This window comes from Lates calcarifer, linkage group LG11 (assembly GCF_001640805.2).
Source record: "Lates calcarifer isolate ASB-BC8 linkage group LG11, TLL_Latcal_v3, whole genome shotgun sequence".
In the NCBI taxonomy this organism is placed as follows: Eukaryota; Metazoa; Chordata; class Actinopteri; family Centropomidae; genus Lates; species Lates calcarifer.
This window is the reverse complement of record NC_066843.1, coordinates 3,683,283-3,701,560: the sequence shown is the minus strand read 5'-3', so window position 1 is coordinate 3,701,560 and position 18,278 is coordinate 3,683,283. Positions and strand designations below refer to the sequence as shown.

At 41.3% G+C, this 18,278-nt stretch overlaps 1 protein-coding gene across 3 annotated transcripts in view; it reads right to left on the bottom strand.

Annotated features, from left to right (window-relative positions):
- Nucleotides 1-18,278, bottom strand: part of spop (speckle type BTB/POZ protein) — an 84,951-nt gene that overhangs the window by 22,376 nt on the left and 44,297 nt on the right. For all 3 annotated transcript variants that reach the window (XR_001960518.2, XM_018672227.2, XM_018672226.2), the window contains exon 6: nt 14,230-14,357. Coding sequence is in view for 2 of the 3 variants with exons in the window: in XM_018672227.2 (XP_018527743.1) it covers nt 14,230-14,357 (128 nt within the window). In the remaining variant the exon portion in view is untranslated. The remainder of the gene's footprint in view (nt 1-14,229; nt 14,358-18,278) is intronic.

The window sequence follows — 18,278 nt, the reverse complement described above, 5'->3', positions numbered from 1 at the left end:
TGTTTCTTTATACACGTGTCTAAGTAAAATGGCCTTCTTCCTGAACAGTTTTTAAAAAATGCAAATTTGTCCACTTAAACCACCCAACGCACTTCAGCCACAGATTTCAAAGCTTGATTTAGTCGAACGTGAAAAGCTTCACAAATGAAAAACAAATATAACTGGAAATCACGTCAAACAACTCTGGTCAATGTAACGTAACAGTTGTTGACTCAGCTTATTTTCTTAAGTTTGTCCACTTTAAACTTTAAAGTTACGCACAGAGAAAACTGACAGAACTAGTTATTTCAGCTTGATAAACCAAAAACAGATGTTTGATTAAACAACAGTAGATTTTCTTGAACAGAGCTGACACAAATAAATGACTGTGAAGTTTAGTAAACTCAAAGAGACTTTGCAGCTGGTTCTTCATAATAACACATGGGTGCTGTAGTATGTAGAGTTATGTGACAAACCAATACTTCCTCCTCATGCCAAAATTAAGCTGAAATATTTGACAGCCTTGACATCATCCTGTGCTATTTTTTAAACTGTCCTTCTGTGTAAATGAGACTTTATAAAGAAAATATAAAGAATATTCTGTCTACTTCATGAACACTTTGTAGCTGATGAAGTCACTTTTCTCAGTAACATATGAGACTGTAATCATGAACAGTATAATAAATAAAAAATGAGAACTAATCTGTCAAAATGTCAAATGTGTTATTAAGCCTACAGTAAAATCTTGCTGGATACTAATTATTTTTTTTCCTGACTATATATATAACAATCTTACTTTTAATAAGGTTCAACCTTTTTTATTTATTAAAATATAAGGATGTCAACAACAAAAAAAATCTAATGCTTTCCATCCATTTAAAGTGACTTTCTAATACTTTTCCCACATCTACCAATATGTTAGAAAGAGGGTTTTTAAAGGTAAAATTAAAATGATGCTTTCACACTGCAGCACATCATTGCAAGACATTTCAAAACATTATGAAACCATTTAATTATTTGGCAATTACATTCTACGCAATTATGACTTGAAAGAGATAACACCAGAAAACTTCAGAAGCTAATCTTTGTTCCTTGTGTTTATTGCTGACAGGCCCTAAACACATTCAGTGTAGCGCTGTCCAGAAAAGGGATGAAAATCCCCACAACATCCCCGCAAAGTGACCTTGCGGTTAAAGCTTTAGCCAGGGAGGCTGACACTCAAGCCATCCCCAAAAAAAAGAAGAAAAAAAAAACAGCCAAGTTCCCTCCTCATCCATCCCATCCATCCTTCTGCCCGCTCATTCGTCCAATGGCACATCCATCCACCTATTCAACTCACACAAAAAGAGTCCTAGAAAAGGAGGAGAAGCACATACAATAGAGAAGTGCGTGGCAAGCAGGAAATTGAATGTCAAGGAGCCTTGTTTGCTCCTGATGGAGGTTTGAGGGTTAGCCTGAAGGGGACAGAAAGACAGAGAGAAAGGGGAAGATAATAAAACAGAAGAGGGGTGAGGAAAAGGAGGAGAGGGGAAGATATAGGGATAATAAAAGGCAGAGAGAATACAAGATGCAGAGATACCAAGCAATGGAAAGACAGAATAGACAGAGAGGCCATCACACACAAAGAGCAACAGAGGTGTGAGCGAGCAACTGGCAGGATCTACAGTTGGAGATGGCCTCTCATAAGCAGCACCTCATTTCTGGAACAGAAATGACAGGCACACAGTGAGAAGAAAATGTGACTTTTCTGAAGAAAGGAGCATTCAAAGTATTCCTCTGTGTGTGTGAGCGTGTGTGAGTGTGTGACAGTCTGGTCTCCACAGCTGGCTCTATTAATCACACTCCAGGAGGATGCAGGTCTGACTGACTGACGTGCATCCATCTCCACACACTCACAGAGGAATGCTCACACACACAGTCACAGGAGGACGAGACAGTCCTGCACACAGACACTGGCATTCATAAAACACTGATTAGCAAAACAGAAAGCCTGGGAGAAAGGGAGCGGCTGTGTATACGGGAGGAGAGGGAGTAAAAACAACAGTGAGTGAAAAACAGAGGAGGAAGACAGACAGACGGACAAAGAGACAGAGGGCAGAGGACAGAAGTTCAGTGAGCTCAAGTTGGAATGAAAAATGGCTTTAGGAGAGGAGGAGGAGGAGGAGGAGGGTGGCGAGTCCAGCCCTGTGTCCTGAGTACACACAGAAAAAATAAACAAGTGCTGAAAAGCGAACTGGAAAGGAAGCCAGTGAGCCCGGTCAATGTGCCTCGGTATAAATAGCCCAATTAGCATGGCGGAGCCGTCGCTGGGCTCTCAGAGGCAGCGTGGTAGAGCCGGTCTAATTACTGGCTAACTTGACCAATTATTCCACTGTTTAACCAGGCAGAAACTAAATCGCAGCACCTGGTTATTTAGACACACTGGCTGCCCTGACAGTCTTCACGGCATTAGCTGTCATCTTCAGTCATTGTCAACCTCCTCCTCCTTCTCCTTGCATCTAGCTCCTCCTAACACTCCTTCTCATATTAGACTCACAGACAGGGATGTAGTTGATTAATAGTTGTCTGAAGATCACCAGGTAGTGTTTCATCCACCAAGTTATCCACCATTATATTACTAGATCTCAAAAATGTCAAAAGAGACCGTCCTCCCAAGAAAAAACCATTTCCTAACAAGACAGATGATATCCTGCTGACAGGGGCATCAGATCAGACATGCTGTCCTGGGGGGAAAATGCTTTTCTCATTTAATTTGGAGGTCTGGTTGATGTGAAAGCGGCATCTGAAATTTGCTAGCGACCCGTACTGAAATGTATTTTCATTACAACCCTCAATACTACAAGTGTTGTTTTCGTTAGTAATAGAGCTAAATAAGTTTCGCTTGCTGGTGGCGCAAGAGGAAAGGTCATGGGCTAGTTAATATTCAGTGGGGGTTTTTGTTTGGAAACCCCCCCAAGATTGGTTGGCAATCTACCTGTTGGCTGAGCTTCAATTCAAACAGGGCAGTGTCCAAAAAGTGAAAGAGTTTGTCATCTTGCTAATGCAACACAGGTGCACAGCAAATTTTACAGGAAATGTGGTGAATTAAGTTTGTAAATTCTTGCATAACAGTGGACATTTTGGTTGGTGGAACAACAGGAAATGTAGATGCAATCACCAAAAACATTTGGCTTATTTATGTGGGGACAAATTTCCACTGGGGACTTTAAATATTCTAATTTGCATTGACAAATATCATAGCAATCCAGCCAGCAATGATGAAGATATCATGCTTCCAGCCAAGTGTTGGACTGACTGACCAACTGTATGAATGACTGACTTTTATATAATCCCTAGTGATTTTGATGATGATTATGCCGACAGAAACACATTCTATATACAGCCCTAGGTAGAGAATAACAGTAATGAAGAATCATTGCCGCTGAATCACCACAATCATCATTTGTTTTGGTAATTAAGTTCCCAAGATAAGTACTTACTAACGCGCTCGCCTCCCAGTTAGTTCCTCAGACATCAAGATGGATCTGTCGTAAGCTCCCTCTCATCCCTCCAGGCAACGCAGAGTTAATATTGAGTTTCGGTACCCAGATGATTTATTCATAATGCATCAATCTTTTTCTGCCTGTTTATGTGTTTGTTTATGGATTTACAGTGTTCTTCCATGCGTGAAATAGTTTGAAAAAGAAAAAAAAAAATCAAATCAAATGAAATTCATTAAGTTATGGAACACTTGTTCTTTTACCTCCCTGGTCTCATTTTTCAGTCAGTCCTGTGCATTCTCAAACACATAAACACGGGCAGAGATCAGGGACACAGACGACACATGGGCAGACACATGCATACACTCACCTAATCAAACTGCGCACACACACACATATGCATACCCTCAGATTACACCACACCACTTGCTGCAGATGTATTACTTAAAAAGGAAATCTAATTGTTTTCTTTTTAGGGTAATTTCCTTCTTGCTGTTAAATTAGCAACAGATCATTTGCATGAACATTACTCAAATTTGCACATTGCATAGTTTTACTGACCTGATTTGGGATATGCTCCCCACTAATCTGAGCCATATTGCTGTTGACTTTATGGGTAACTAGACGGCAATCAGTATGAGCGTATATCTCTACTAGCTTCATAGAATTGTCAAGATTTGTCAGTGCCACATGTAAATTTCTTCCAGTCCTCCTTACCTGTCAACAACTGGCGTTCAAATTTGAGCAACTTTTAATCATTCTAACTAAACATTAGTTTGAAAGAGTGGCAATTCCATCCCCATACTAGCTTTGAAAAAATGGGATTTATCACATGTTAGTTATGACTAACATGGGAATAACAGGTTGTTTTTCTCTTTCTGACAGACACAGATAAACAGTCATATTCTGACTTGCTCTTACTGTTACTCTTTTAAAAGTATATAATAACACTGACTGACCAATATTTGCTATATACATTTCTACATCTCCGCAAGGTCAGGTCAATTGTAGCAGCTGAGGAAAGGCTGGCCAACAGCCCTCATTTCAAAAACTGTATTAAATGGCATTGAAAACACAACCTGATTCACTTCATTCAGATTCTTAACTGCAGTCCACTGGTGCCATTTCAAATATATTTTTCAAATCCACCCTCTTCTGTTATTTTCACTATGTTCCTCTCAGTGTTTTGGTGAAATTACTACTTATCTTTCAATTAGTTTTGGCCGTCGTAGTATCAGGTCCATTGTTATGGGGGTTATACTTTGTTGTTGACAAGCTATCACTTGGCTCTTTTACTCCACCCTTTGCTTTCAATCTTTATATCTGACAGAGCAAATCAATGCAACAGCAGCACTTTTATTTGCCAAGACAAAGATTTTACACAGCAAGTGCTGGATACATATGAAAAAGGCTTCCTAACAGTGGCAAACACACCAAACTAAATGTTTGACAGTGATCCAAATCTGGTTGCCTGGGGCAGATGGAAAACCTACTGTTGAGCTCCGGGGAGATAACTATTACAAAATTAACAAATTAAAACTTGTGTTTTCTATCTTTTACAACATATTCTGTATTATGATTGTAAGCAACACATTACACATTTACATATGTAATGGAAATCTGACAGCAATTTAACCTGTATTAAAAGTAAATAGTGGATGGAAATACTGTATGTTATCTATTTTATCATATAGCATTTCAAACATAACAAGGTTGGGCTAAGGAATGAGACAAACGTGACTCTAGTGTTTTCATTAAAGCCACACAAATACACACATACACAACATGCACACAAACTCTTTTCATCTACAGTGGCTTAATAGATCTGTGATCTTTAAACTTGTCGTCCGAAGCCTCGAGCACAGAACTCATCACCAGCTTTTTATAATGCATGACTCGCCCTCCACTCTCCAGCCAGCCAGAGTAAACAGGCTTGATGTCACAGACGCTCTCTGCAGCTCTCTCTCTCCCTCTCCCTTTCTTATTCATCCTCTCCACCCACCTTTAGATGTTAGTGCTCACAAAAATCAAAAAGATTCAGAGCAATGACAGGATATTTTAGTTAGGAGACAGAGCCTGGTGCAGGTGTCGGAGGTAGCAGCCCTGTGGCAGCTGCAACAGGTCAGTGAACTGATTAAAACTGAGAATAATAACAGAATCTGATTTGGTACTGACACCATTAAACAAACATAGCCCCAGATCCCAAAGCTATTAAACAAAAGTCAAAAATAAATACTTCATTCGCAGGGGGACAACAGCTCACCCTGTTTAATTACAGGGTATTCATTTCATGGAAGTTAATAATTATTGTTTTTCAACCTCTTTATTCAACTGTTAAGGGGTTAATGGAAGATCCTATTTTTGCTGTCCTGACAACGTGGTGTTTGGTCAGTTTTTTCTTTAAAGAACAAAAGGTAATTAGTTATTTTTTGTTTGTTGGGGAAAAAAGAGGGAAAAAAACTAATCTTGTAACCTCTGGGTGGTTAGTTTGAGCAGCTGCAGAAACGCCCCGAATACAACTGAACATGAAACTAATTATTATTAACAGAGACAGCAGAGAGACAGATGGAGCAAAACTGAGTAGGCAGCAATACCAGCAGCTATCAAAGCTATCCTTAAGATTTTCTGTTTGTGTGTAGCAATGTATCATGGACTTCATCATCTGGTATTGGAAATTTGATTGCAATTTTACATGAATCAAATGTTAGACTCTTAACAGTGGATGAAGCTACTGTACATTACATACAGCATTTAAGACATAACAAGGTGGATCCATTTCAGCTAAAGAATGAGACAAATGTGACTCCAGTATTTTCATTAAAATTTAGAGATTTCATTAAGTTCCATTCATTAAGATTTTCATGACATCAACCTTTGTTTATGGCTCTATATAGTAGTTTTCATTGTTAGTGGTAGAGTCTGTCATTCCAGCACTGGATTCAAATTACTTACCTTCGCATGAGCAATTCACAGCAAACAATGTGATTCAACATCACTGTCTGTAATTTAATCGTATTGATATCAGCCTCATTGTTTACTGTTCATTCTCCTACCTGACACTGTGTCAGAGCGATATTAAATTAGCGCAAATGCAAACCGAACATTTCCTACTGCTGCTGCTCCACATTAAAAGCATTCATAGCAAAACACAGGGTGGCTTTTATTGTGAAGAAATCTCAGGAATTTTCATTCATTCATTATTTTTGGCCACTTTTAAAAGCAGATTTAAATGTTGCAGGAAGTAGTGGGGAATGGAAAGAGTCAGATGAACAGCTACAGACGACATGCTACACACCTACAATTCCTCTACAAGGTAACCAACTTTACTGTACCCTGCTGTTGTGCCATGTGCAGCTTTAAATCAGACTGCAGCTGCTCCTTGTATGATGAACAAGAGACACTTGGATTGCATTGCGTAGTGCCATGTGCTCCATAGAAAAAGAACTCGTATGCACAAGGTACAACTGGTTTGTCAGCAAAAATGCTGAAATAAGTTTGACAAAACAGTTTCACCTCATTAATGTGCAGATTTATTCTACAAAAATCTAATCAAATCATCTTCTCCATATGGGGGTACTTGTGGTGTAAGTATGAGGTTTCTACTATGCATTGGTCTTGAGTTATGTTCACAAGAAAAATCAACATATTGTTTCTGCGAGCCACATATCTGGTATCAATTAAGTGTTAAGGAGTAGCAGCAATTTCTGGGAAATTTATTAAAATGCAAATTTACTCAGGAAGATGTTCTAAAATATAATCAGATCACCTACTCCATACCAAGTGCCTATGGTATAAGTATGAAGTTTCAACTAGGAATCAGTCAGATTATCATGTTTACTAGAATGTCAACAGAGTCACAGACGACCGACAACATAATGTCCCACATACCACACACACAGAACATAAAAAGGCTGATTATTGTTGGACTTTACACCATGATGAGTAACCACAGGTGTCACCAAATCAACCAGGGCTGAAATCTTCAGGATTATAACTTTAAACAACTTGTTGAGTCTCTGTACTTTCTACTGAAGACTGAAAACTTTCACTAAACTGTCACAATTCTTTACTCAAATCTAATCTTCTCTTAAGTAATAACCCACTGTATGTGTCTGGCCATGTATTGCAGTGGTCACTGGACCCAGCTGTTTGCATTTCAATGGCTCAGCTCATAGACAGGGAGGTCTCCCTACCACTGACACAGAGGTATTTGGGTGCATCTGCACAGACAGAGGCATATTTCATGCATGATTTGAAGTCAAGCTGCTGAACAAGCGATGTGGCCTGCGCCTCGATTCACAGCCAAGTGTGTTGTGCCTGGCCAACCTTGTTCCTACACACATGCGCACAGGCACCGGCTTTCAAATACAGGCTTCACATACACACACGTATACACATACACACAGTATTAGCACTGGCAGTGAGCGTGAGCCTCTGTATGCTGTCTGTGAGCTACAGCCATTTGGGTCTCTTTTTAAGTAGTTTTGTTTTCTCTGCTGGAAGATCACAGACACTAAAGTGATAGCTTTGAGACTCTGAGGCCCGATCTAAAGTGCTTGAAGGAAATGTTTGGACAAAGAAAATAAATAAACAAGCAGGAAAAGTTGCCTGTTTGTTTGGTTTCTGGTGTCTTTACTCTGGGAGAAGCAAAGGGCTTTTGATGGGATATAAAAGACCTGTTGGTGTGGTGTTGGTGTAAAAGTGTTGCAAAGGCACTATCAATTAAAGGATCCGTTATGGCTAAAAACTGGGTGCCAACAAGCAATTATAGTGAAAATCCACTGCAAGAGAAGAATCTAGCTTGCACTCTGTTTGCTCATTCTGTTGCTGTATCTGGCCCTCAATCAGCATTTTTATTTCCATCTCTTTGATTAGATTTCCAATCCCCTTTCTAAACGATCTAATTGATTTTACCTTTCTCACTTCTGCTCCCTGTTTATGCAAAAACAGAATTATATGAATATATTTCGCCTCACTTCCAAAGAAAAAAGGATTGTTTTTGCCTTCCCCTTTTGCCTACACAAACCCAAACCTTCATGTGTATCCATCCTCCCTCACCCCTTCCTCCCTGTGTATCTTCCCACCTCTGCCTCTTTATCCTGTTCTGAGAGTTGTGTGTGTAAGCGTGTGTGTACGTATATGTGTGTGTGTAGTTCAGTGTGCAGGGAGGGAGCAGCTGGAGCATCTGCAGTCGTCTCCTCTGACAGCAGCACAGCATATGGCAGGGCGCTGTGAAGGATGGGTGCTGTCACCCGGCAAAGTGCTTACCCACCGACAGGATAGGCGAACCGCACTAACACCATGAGGAAGAGGAGGAAACAGCTGAACATCAGCACCCTGCTCATTTATTCTCCCACTGCCACCTCGTCCCAGGAGGGACACGGTGGAGGAGCCTTAAAGAAAAGACCTCCGACCGGTTAGCAGTGGCCAAGACAACAGTCGCAATGCATTACAGTAAATCACATCAAAGATTGTTTATGTGCAGAAGATAAACTGATCAAGAGAAAAAACAGTGGCTCATCTTCCAATTTGCACATGCAGGCACTGATCCTCACACATGCCCTCATCACCCTTCTGTGTCTCAGACATAAGTGCATAAGCCTGCATGACTGGTTACCATACAGAACATTAATAATAGCTAAAAATGCATAGGCACAGCTTTTTGCATCTTATTCTGCCCCACACATTACAGTTACTACTGCAAACTATATGTCATTTTTCAGAATTTTTATACCAATATTCCTCTCTTCCTGTAAAACAATATTATATTTGCGATGACTCATTCAATATTTGTGAACTTAGAGACATATACATGAATTCATGTTATCTAGGTAATCCTTTTCATATCATAAAACCACACACCACCCAACCTAACCACCAGATTGTGTGTCATAGGAGGTAGCAGAATAGTGGGACGTGTGTGTCTCTGGATGTGAGTTGGCAAAAATGTTGTTTACACTTCCAAGGAACAGTTATGGTCTGTTTTACTAATTTCTCCCTCATCCTTCTTCTGCTGATATAACAATGTGGGTGAGAGAGGTGTGGATGTTCAGCAGTCGTCTACAGCTCCTCATCTCTCTATGTATTGTGTTTGTATTGTGCTGTACTAAGCCATGCCTACTTTTGAGTGATCCAATCAAACAACAAAGATCTTGTTTAAATCCATCTCATACCTAAACTTCTCCTAAATCTGGAAGTGCAAAGTGGAAGGGGTCGCTGGTGTTTTCCCCTCTGGCTAAATGCACCTTGGGAGTCATGGTTAACTTCTCCCCCAAAAATGTTATGTACACAAGCTTGTACCTTCAACTTTTTGTCAAAGAACCATATTTTATAACACAGTTGTTAATAATTTAGACTGATAACTGAACTCAGGTTAATGCCAACTGTGAATTGTGTTACATTGTCTTGAATGGCTTTCTAAACATCTGGAACCAAGGGCACACAAAGGAGCGCCTCCAATCTCACAAATCTATTTGGTTTCAGTCAGAAATATGTTACATTAATGAAAATAAAAATGCTCTAACTTCCTTAATAAACCTGTGCTATTCTAATGAGAAGAAAAAACTGCTCTTTCCTCTATTGCACTTCACAGTGATATTTACAGAACCTGACAAAAAAAATTCACCAAGTGAAAACTGTATTCATCTCCTCCTCATAAGTTAATTTATGTGTAAATCAGACAGCAGCCAAATATGCAGTACTTCTCAATTTCACAAGTGCTCACAACTTGAATGGAAGGACAATATAATCAATGCCAATCCAGTCATTATCAGCTGTCATTCTTCCTCTGTGTACTCTGGGAAGGAATATTCTGCCTGATTGTAGATGAAAGAAAAAAATCAATGGGCTCCACTTTGGCTCTTACACATGAATGCTGCTTTTCAAACACATATTTAGATCACTCATTCTGTTCCTGCTCCAAAATTAGGCACTTTTTCCCTTTCAAATTACATTTGTCCTTTCAAGATATGACAAGTTTAATGCACTTGGCCACAATTTAGCAAAGAAAGATATTTTAATATTTTACAGCAATATCAAAAAATCTCCTCTAACCCTTCTCACCAGTGCATGGTCATCTTTTGTTGTCAATCACCTTTTATCAGCAATTATAACTGAAATAATTAGATTTAAGGCCAACATGAGTCTCTACTGGCAAAATACTGCATCAGTATACAACACAAATGAGGAAGTACTTGAATCTGACAGTGGTGTGAAACAGATGAGGTGCTCCTGAAGGGGAAAAAAGTAAAGGCACTAAAGTAAAAAAGCTGTTATTATAGTGGCTACATTATTAAAAGAAGACAAGCACATATTGTCCACCCACCCGCCTTCCACAGGATGAAGCACACACACTTGGGAATTCATTCCAATTTTTTTGTGGACATCAATACATCAGTGTTTCCTTAGCTGACATGAAGACAGATAAAGTGTAGCCTATCAATAGTTAAAGCAGAGTAATAATTTATAGCGTATGTTGTGTCGACATGATGGAGAATATCAGTCTGTCCTGCATGTTGCTCCTGAAGCCACAGCAGAGTGGAGAGGAAGAGACGGCCTCCTCTGTGAAATAAACCAGATGTGTCCAGCAGCAGTAGCTTTCTGACTCCACTTCTGGCGGACTAAAGGTGGACCCACTGTGTTCCTCTGCTTTTCAGCAGCCAATTTAACATGACTGACAGATAAGTTTCACCATAAACTTCTTCCTTCCAAAACAACCCCTTCTTTTCCCTTTAGTCAATCAAAACAGACTTCCAGAGTAGTAACCCTTACAGTGTCAGTCAACACGACTCTGCCTGCAGGCAAATCACGACGGCACAAAGTTGTCGAGATTTTCTAGGGAGCCAATGGACCCCACATGCGTGTCTGGTGTGAAGATCTGCATTATCTATAGCATGAACAGCTAAATAGCAACGGTCTGACCTTAGAGCAAGAGGTTACCTGCGGTGCTGACAGGGAAAGAGAGGCAAGGTAAGAGAGAGAGGATTTAACCTCCTTTACCTCTGTGCCTCATTAGAGGAGGATTGAGAGAAGACAGTGAAAACACGCCTCATCCACATGAAAACATTCTTCTTCTAACAAAATCAAACCCAAACCCACTAGTCCTTTTGTTTTTTATCCTGTATAATCTATATTTTTCTTTTTTGTCTGTTCTGTCACCCCCATTGGCTCAATGCCACCCAGCATGCCCACTTTTCTTGAAAGGGCCTTTCCTTCAGTCTCTTCTAACTGTGCCTCCTTCCCCTCCTTCTTTATCTCCCTCTCTGTCCCTCATGCTCTCTTTTGACAGCCAGCGCAGCACCTTTAATGGGAGCTATCTCCTCATTAAATACCTGCAGGTGTCTACAGTGCTTTGGCAGGGATGGAGAGAGAGAGAGAGAGAGATGGAGACAAAGAGAGAGACAAACAGAGACAAAGAGAGAGAGAGTGGCAGCTGGTGTTGTTCAGGCCCTCTCCGACATGATATATAGCCAGATTCCCTGTGCTAAATTTGAATTACTAATGTCTCCAGAGGCAATTGAACCGAGCACAGGGAACAAGGGTCAGGAGGTAGAGGTTGAGCCAGTATCCCCCTCCCACAGTGATCTGGCTTCTCCTCATAGCCTTTTCGCCTCTTTGACACTCCACTACACAGAAGAAGAGAGACGGGTGATGAAGGAGGGCAAAGAGGGAGGAAGCAAAAGTAGAGAATCTGAGCAGAAGGGGGAGACAAGGGACATGGGAGGGAGGTGAAGATAGAGTGAGGGGGAAAAAAGTAAGAAACTGTGATGCTCAAAGTGGGAGGCAGCGAGAGATGAAAGGAAAAGGGAAAAAAGGAGGAGGAGATTGGGTTTGAATGAGAGATAAGATGGAGGCAAAAAAGAGGAAGTGGAGGAGATGAGAGAGGAGAGAGGAGGGAGAGAGCTGGGCTCTGGGGCGATGGGGTTCTCTCAGATGCAGGACGGGACCATCTGGACGAAAGCGGAGCCAGGTCTCTGACGGTAAACACTGGGCTTCACTTTCACATGGAAAAAGACCAGGAAAAGAGATTCAAACACCCGCTCCACACTTTCTTACCACCATCCACCAGCCGTACCCCTCCCAATGACCAACTCCGCCAACCGTCCTGCCCACGTGTCTGTGGAAAACGCTACCAGACCTCACTATTGGCAATCTCATCATTTTCTGCACAAAACATCCCACTTCCAGACTGCCTTTTTTTCTGTAACACACTGCCTTCCAGTATGTTTTAGAATTGATTTTAAAGTACTGCTGCCTGGCTATATATCACATCTCTGACTTGCTTTAACAATATGAACTCTGTAGACCTCTCAGGTCATCTGGTTCTGCTAAATGTTAAGCTTAGTTATTATGCCACACACACAGCTGGTGAAGGCTTAGGACCATAAGACCTGAGACTACTTTTAATCTTAAAAAAATATAGAAAATGTTCTCAGCCTTTTTTATTTATCTACTCTCTACTTCCGTTTAATCTTTTTATGTTGTACACAGTTTTTATATTAAGCACATTGATTTTTGCTTGTATATAAAATGTGCTGTATAAATCAGGTTTGCCTCGCCTTGCTTGTTCATCAGCAGAGCTGGCTAATTACCACAGTACAGCAGATATTTACGGGGGAGGAAATGGCCACCGAGGAGTTGAACTCCAGCAACCCTACCTCCCCCCCTCCAGGAGAGTGGAAGAGAGGACTCTACAAGGTAACTAATCCTTCTCTCTTCCAGCTCATTCTCTCCAGCAAGCAGTCTCATCCTCAAAATTACGTCCCAACGAGACACGCCTGCACAAACACACACAATATATGCATAAGATACTCCTACATACACACACACACACACAACTCTACCCCCCATCCCACATGGCTCTAGAGAAGCAGCACTGCCCCTCCTATCCCTCTGTCAATAAGCCCAGTTTGGAAACACTTTAAACAGACTTGCACATTGCTCCACTACAAAAAGGGAAAACTTCAAGACATGCTCTCCTCCATACCCGCAGGGTTAATTAGAATTGTTTTAAACAGCCACTGCCATGCTTTTTAAACATTTATGGGTGCATGCATTACAACTAAGGCATTAACATATCCAGAAAGTTTAACCTCTTCTCTGCTCCCTGGCTCCATTATGAGGAGCAGAAGGGGACGAGAGAGAGGACAGTTGACCTCTGCTGCCCCCTGTGTTACAGCTGAAAAACAACAAGGGAATTTTCGATGAGGAGCAGCAGCCAGCTTTGGATCAGAGGAATCGGAGCCAAGCCACCACGCAGGCTGAATGACAATCAGCTTGTATGTTAGTGATGAGAGAGCGATCTAAACCCAGAGGCTATGTAGTACCAATAAAAACATACATTATTCACTAACAGGGACATACAATGAGCGGAAGTGTTGAATAAAAAGATGAGTGAAACAGGAATTACAGTTGTGATCACTGCAAGGCAAAACCACCAATACAAACAAGTCATTTAGATATTTCAACAGCATTCATTATTTTTAGACTGTGTTAAAATTATAGATTTTGGGGTAATCCAAAATACTGCTACTTATATAAACACAATCCAGCATCAGAATGATCCAGCATCATAGTTTCTGCTTTAAAGGTTAATCATAGATGTCTGCATTTGTCTGTTTGTCTGATGAATAATAATTTTGATCTAGCAATATAATCAGGATTATCATGTCTGACTGTGCAGCCCGTTTCTGCTGGAAATTTTTTGAGCTTAAAAATGAAGACAGAGTGATCTCTGGTTCACAAATATGCTGAGATCAGATGAAACCCTTACCTCACAGAAAAGCGTCAGTTTGTCGTCAGGCAGCAGACCGTTGGCCTCATCCAGCAGGAAGTCCCTCCTGATGAACTTTTTGAAACCCCAGTCCTTCCCCTGGACAAAGCGGTATGCCCTCTGGCTCTCTGGAAAAGAAAACACACAAACAAGGTGAAACAAGATTATTTGGAGACTTTCACAATGTGATTAAGCTCTGCATGTGTGAATGTGTGTGCGAAATAGAAAGTTTGTTATGAGTCATGGCCATAAGCAGCGGAGGAACAATGGCGAAAGAGGCTGGGTGCAGGAAGTATTGCCTGCAGGGAGCTTTTAACACTTCAGAAGAAAACAGAATCTCTCTCTCTCCCTCTTTCACTCTCTCTATCCTCTCGCTGCCACATAAAGACTAGTGGTAAACATGAGACAGAACTGCTGCGCCTCTTTGGCCAAGAAGTGAGAAATTGCAGGGATCAAAGCAGTCCAATTATCATGTGTTTATGGAGTGCCAATTATCTCTGACAGTGGCAGGAAGGATTCTGTAATACTCAGTTGCACTACAAAGACACAGGAAAGATGCTGGAGTTCTTGTGTGTACAATAGTTACACTGTGGGGGCGGTCATAGCTATCTAAAGTCACCTAACAGTCACAAATGCTCCCATACAAGGTCAAAAGATAATGGCTATGGACTATGGCTGCTGCAGAGATCACAGCAAATTAAAGCTAATTGCTAAAAGAAAGAAAACACAACACAAACACATAAATTCAGCGAGTAACTGCAGCACTGTTGGAGGGATGTAACACCACTCTTTGGTGAAATTACATCATTCACCATTTTGTTAATGAGAAGAAAATGCTTCCCTGGACACCGCTCTGGGATTTCTGAATGTGTTTTGTTGAGCCAAGCTACAGCGACTGTTCCTTTCTGCGTATGGCGACATCGCCCATTCCTATCAAGGCAGACATGCCTCACCGCATGACGACAGAAATAACTTAAATGGCCATAGAGGAAAATGACACACACACAAAAGAACCACTTGAAAGCACTTCATTTTTCATGTCTTTTCATCTCTTTGATGAAGATGAAGATGTCATCAAGACCCTTCCAAGGATAACCTACACACAGGATGTTAAGATGTATCTGGATGATTGGATTGTGTTGACATTGAGCTGATCACAATCCAGGAGCAAATTCAGTAATAATACTTTGGAGGTTAAGTCATCAAAATGAGAACAGCATGTCTGATGCAGGGGGAAAAGCGATGTATCTCTGGTCTACATACAGTACAGCAACTCCATTATGTGTAAATGAGTATTTGTGCATGGATCCAAACAGAGAGCACACTGTATATGGAAATGAAACAGACAGCTCATAGAGAGGGATATAAGTCGTAAGAGGTGTAGTGATGTGCCTGGCAAACTGTGATTTGTATGACATGCAATTCTAACCTGTGCATGAGAATTACTTTAATATACATGTTACCATATTTCTAGAGGCATGGAATACAATGAGTAGAAATGTATAATTATTTGAGAATTTGAAATAAAATGGAAAATGCTACTAGAAAAAGCATGAAGATAAAAACAGCTGTATGGAACGTTTGCTTCCATTAGTGGCCTGAACGTTCATCAAAAGACACAACAGAGAGCCACACTTTAGCCCCAATTTAACTGGTATAATTCATCCCTTTTTAATGCTTCCAGTTTATCATTTGTGACATTTAAGACTTCAGCGGGACATGCAGAAAACCTATATCCATCCACAATCTAGATTCAATTCATGTGTTAATGTCAGATGATGAAAAATGACAAAGACAACCTATGAATCTTCCATAAATCCTGCAGGGCACAAAGTAGTAGAAGACTCCTGTTAAAAGCTGACAGAGCTGGCTATAAGCTATACAGTCACCACATACCAAGAGGTCATCACCTCCCGTATTCACACATCTACAGTGTACCCATACTACCTGTGTTTAGCCCCAGCAGTTCACACAGATTCCTCTTCAGGCTGCTCTTGCTTAGAGATCCCAACAGGAGATCTGCTGACAGATCACAGTGGGAAGCACTAAGATGAAGTGTCAATGCTGCTGTAAGATCGTGTGTCAAATCCCCGGTTTGGATCTGAGGGTGCAGACAGCCAAAGAGGGGATTGGTAGAGGAGTGCAGTGCATATGCAGTTATTCCCACTACTGCTCATGCAGGGGGTCCTTCACTGTAATCCCCTGCCTCTACAGACTGTGTGCGCAAAGAAGCTGAGAGAAATCACCATGCAAACACACACACACACACGCATAAGCATAAGCATGCATGCAAGCCAATGCACAAAAATGACAAATCTATGCACTCTGCTTTTGACAGCACTCTACTTTATTCATTGTTCTGCCACTATGTGTAACAGAGGGGGAGTGTCAGCGTTTCCAAAAAGACACAGAGTTTTTTAGACCAAAGATCTCTCAGCCAAAGACAAGGAGGTTTGAAAAAAGAGTCAAACTTCTGTGGCCTTGGTACAGTGTACTGTTTGTGACAGCGTAGACACACAGTAGTAAAGTTAGTACCTGGATTTTCTCTCAAGGATCTGAAGAAACTCTTTCTCTGCCGACTTTCACTCACTCCTTCGTGTCCTTTAAACATGTTTGATAAGACCTAGCATGTGAGACCCTGATGAAATCCCAAGACACAGAATCTCATTGTGAAGTTGTGTTATATGGGTATGAAAAAAGACTAGCAGTGATGAGTGAGGACTTCCCCAGTGGCAGTATCTGGAGCTAAACCCGGGTGTGAGGAGAGGTGAGTGAGGTTTGGAAGGAGAGAGAGACAGGAGGGGGAAGCAAGCCAAGAGGAAGAGGGGAGGAGAGGTGTGAGGGAATGCTGAAAGACTCACCAGAAGACTAGGGGGAAAGGGAGAGACAGAGGTGTGACTTCTTCAGTGCTCACCCGTGACAGTGAGGTGGCTGTGTGTGTGTGAATGTGCACATGCATACAGGCACTGATGATGAGGGTGTGTGTGTGCTGAGCTCAGCTAATGCCATGCTGCCATCTCCAGTGGGGCATCAGAAACCCGCAGTGCCAGAGAATCAACTGCAGGTCGGATTGCTGGCGCTCACTCTTTCAGTGAGCTAGCCAAGGTGGCGAGTGTGCAACCACTCCGCCAGAATACCAAAAAGAGCTGGACACTGAGGGAGGGGGTCGGTGTGACTGAAAAAAAATGTGAGTGAAGGAAAAGACTGGTATGAAAAGATAGGAGATTGTGTGACGTATATTGTGGTAAGGACAGACCTCATTAACATGGGAATATTATTATAAATTTTGTGTTAAAGAAAATCAGTTATACTGAAGACATGTCAGACAGAGACGATTTTTAAGTTTCTATATAACGTTGCAATGCACTTTGATAGTTTCCCAGCATTGAAGAGTGAAGTTTCTCACCCTGCCAAAAAAAGACTGAAGGTGATGAGGAAGGTGAGAAAAATGAGGTCTGAGCTGAAGACAGAGAAGAGAAGGAAAGCAGGGAGTGAAGCCAGGGTGTTTAAGTGAGCAGGGCATCCATATTCAGGCGGAGGGCTCAGGGGCACGGCTGGCACACAGAACGAGAAGGTCGCCAGAAGACGAGCTGGCATGTAGGAAAATAACAGCCGACACAGCAGCCAGAGTCAACATCTCTCTTCCTGTCTGTCACTCTTTTGGCCCTATCTTTCACACATTCAAGTTTAGCAAAATCCCTGCACTAACCGCAGCTCACTACCACCAGCAGACCACACTCACATCAAAAACCTATCGATGTGAAAGGGCAATTAGCAGCTGACAACACCTCAGTCTATACTGTATATTTATCACACTTGTATCAGAGTCTAAAAGGCTAATTTAAAACTTCATTCCCATCTATACACTGATTCATACTGGATAACATAAGGCAGAGAGATACACATATAAACATGACACACAGCCTTTTAGAGAAGAAAATCTAATCTCTATTGAAGATTGAGTTCTATAAACTAGTGTCAGCACAAACATGTCTATTGACATTCTTTCTACCAATGTCAATACCAGCTGATTATGTAAAGACTGGCCA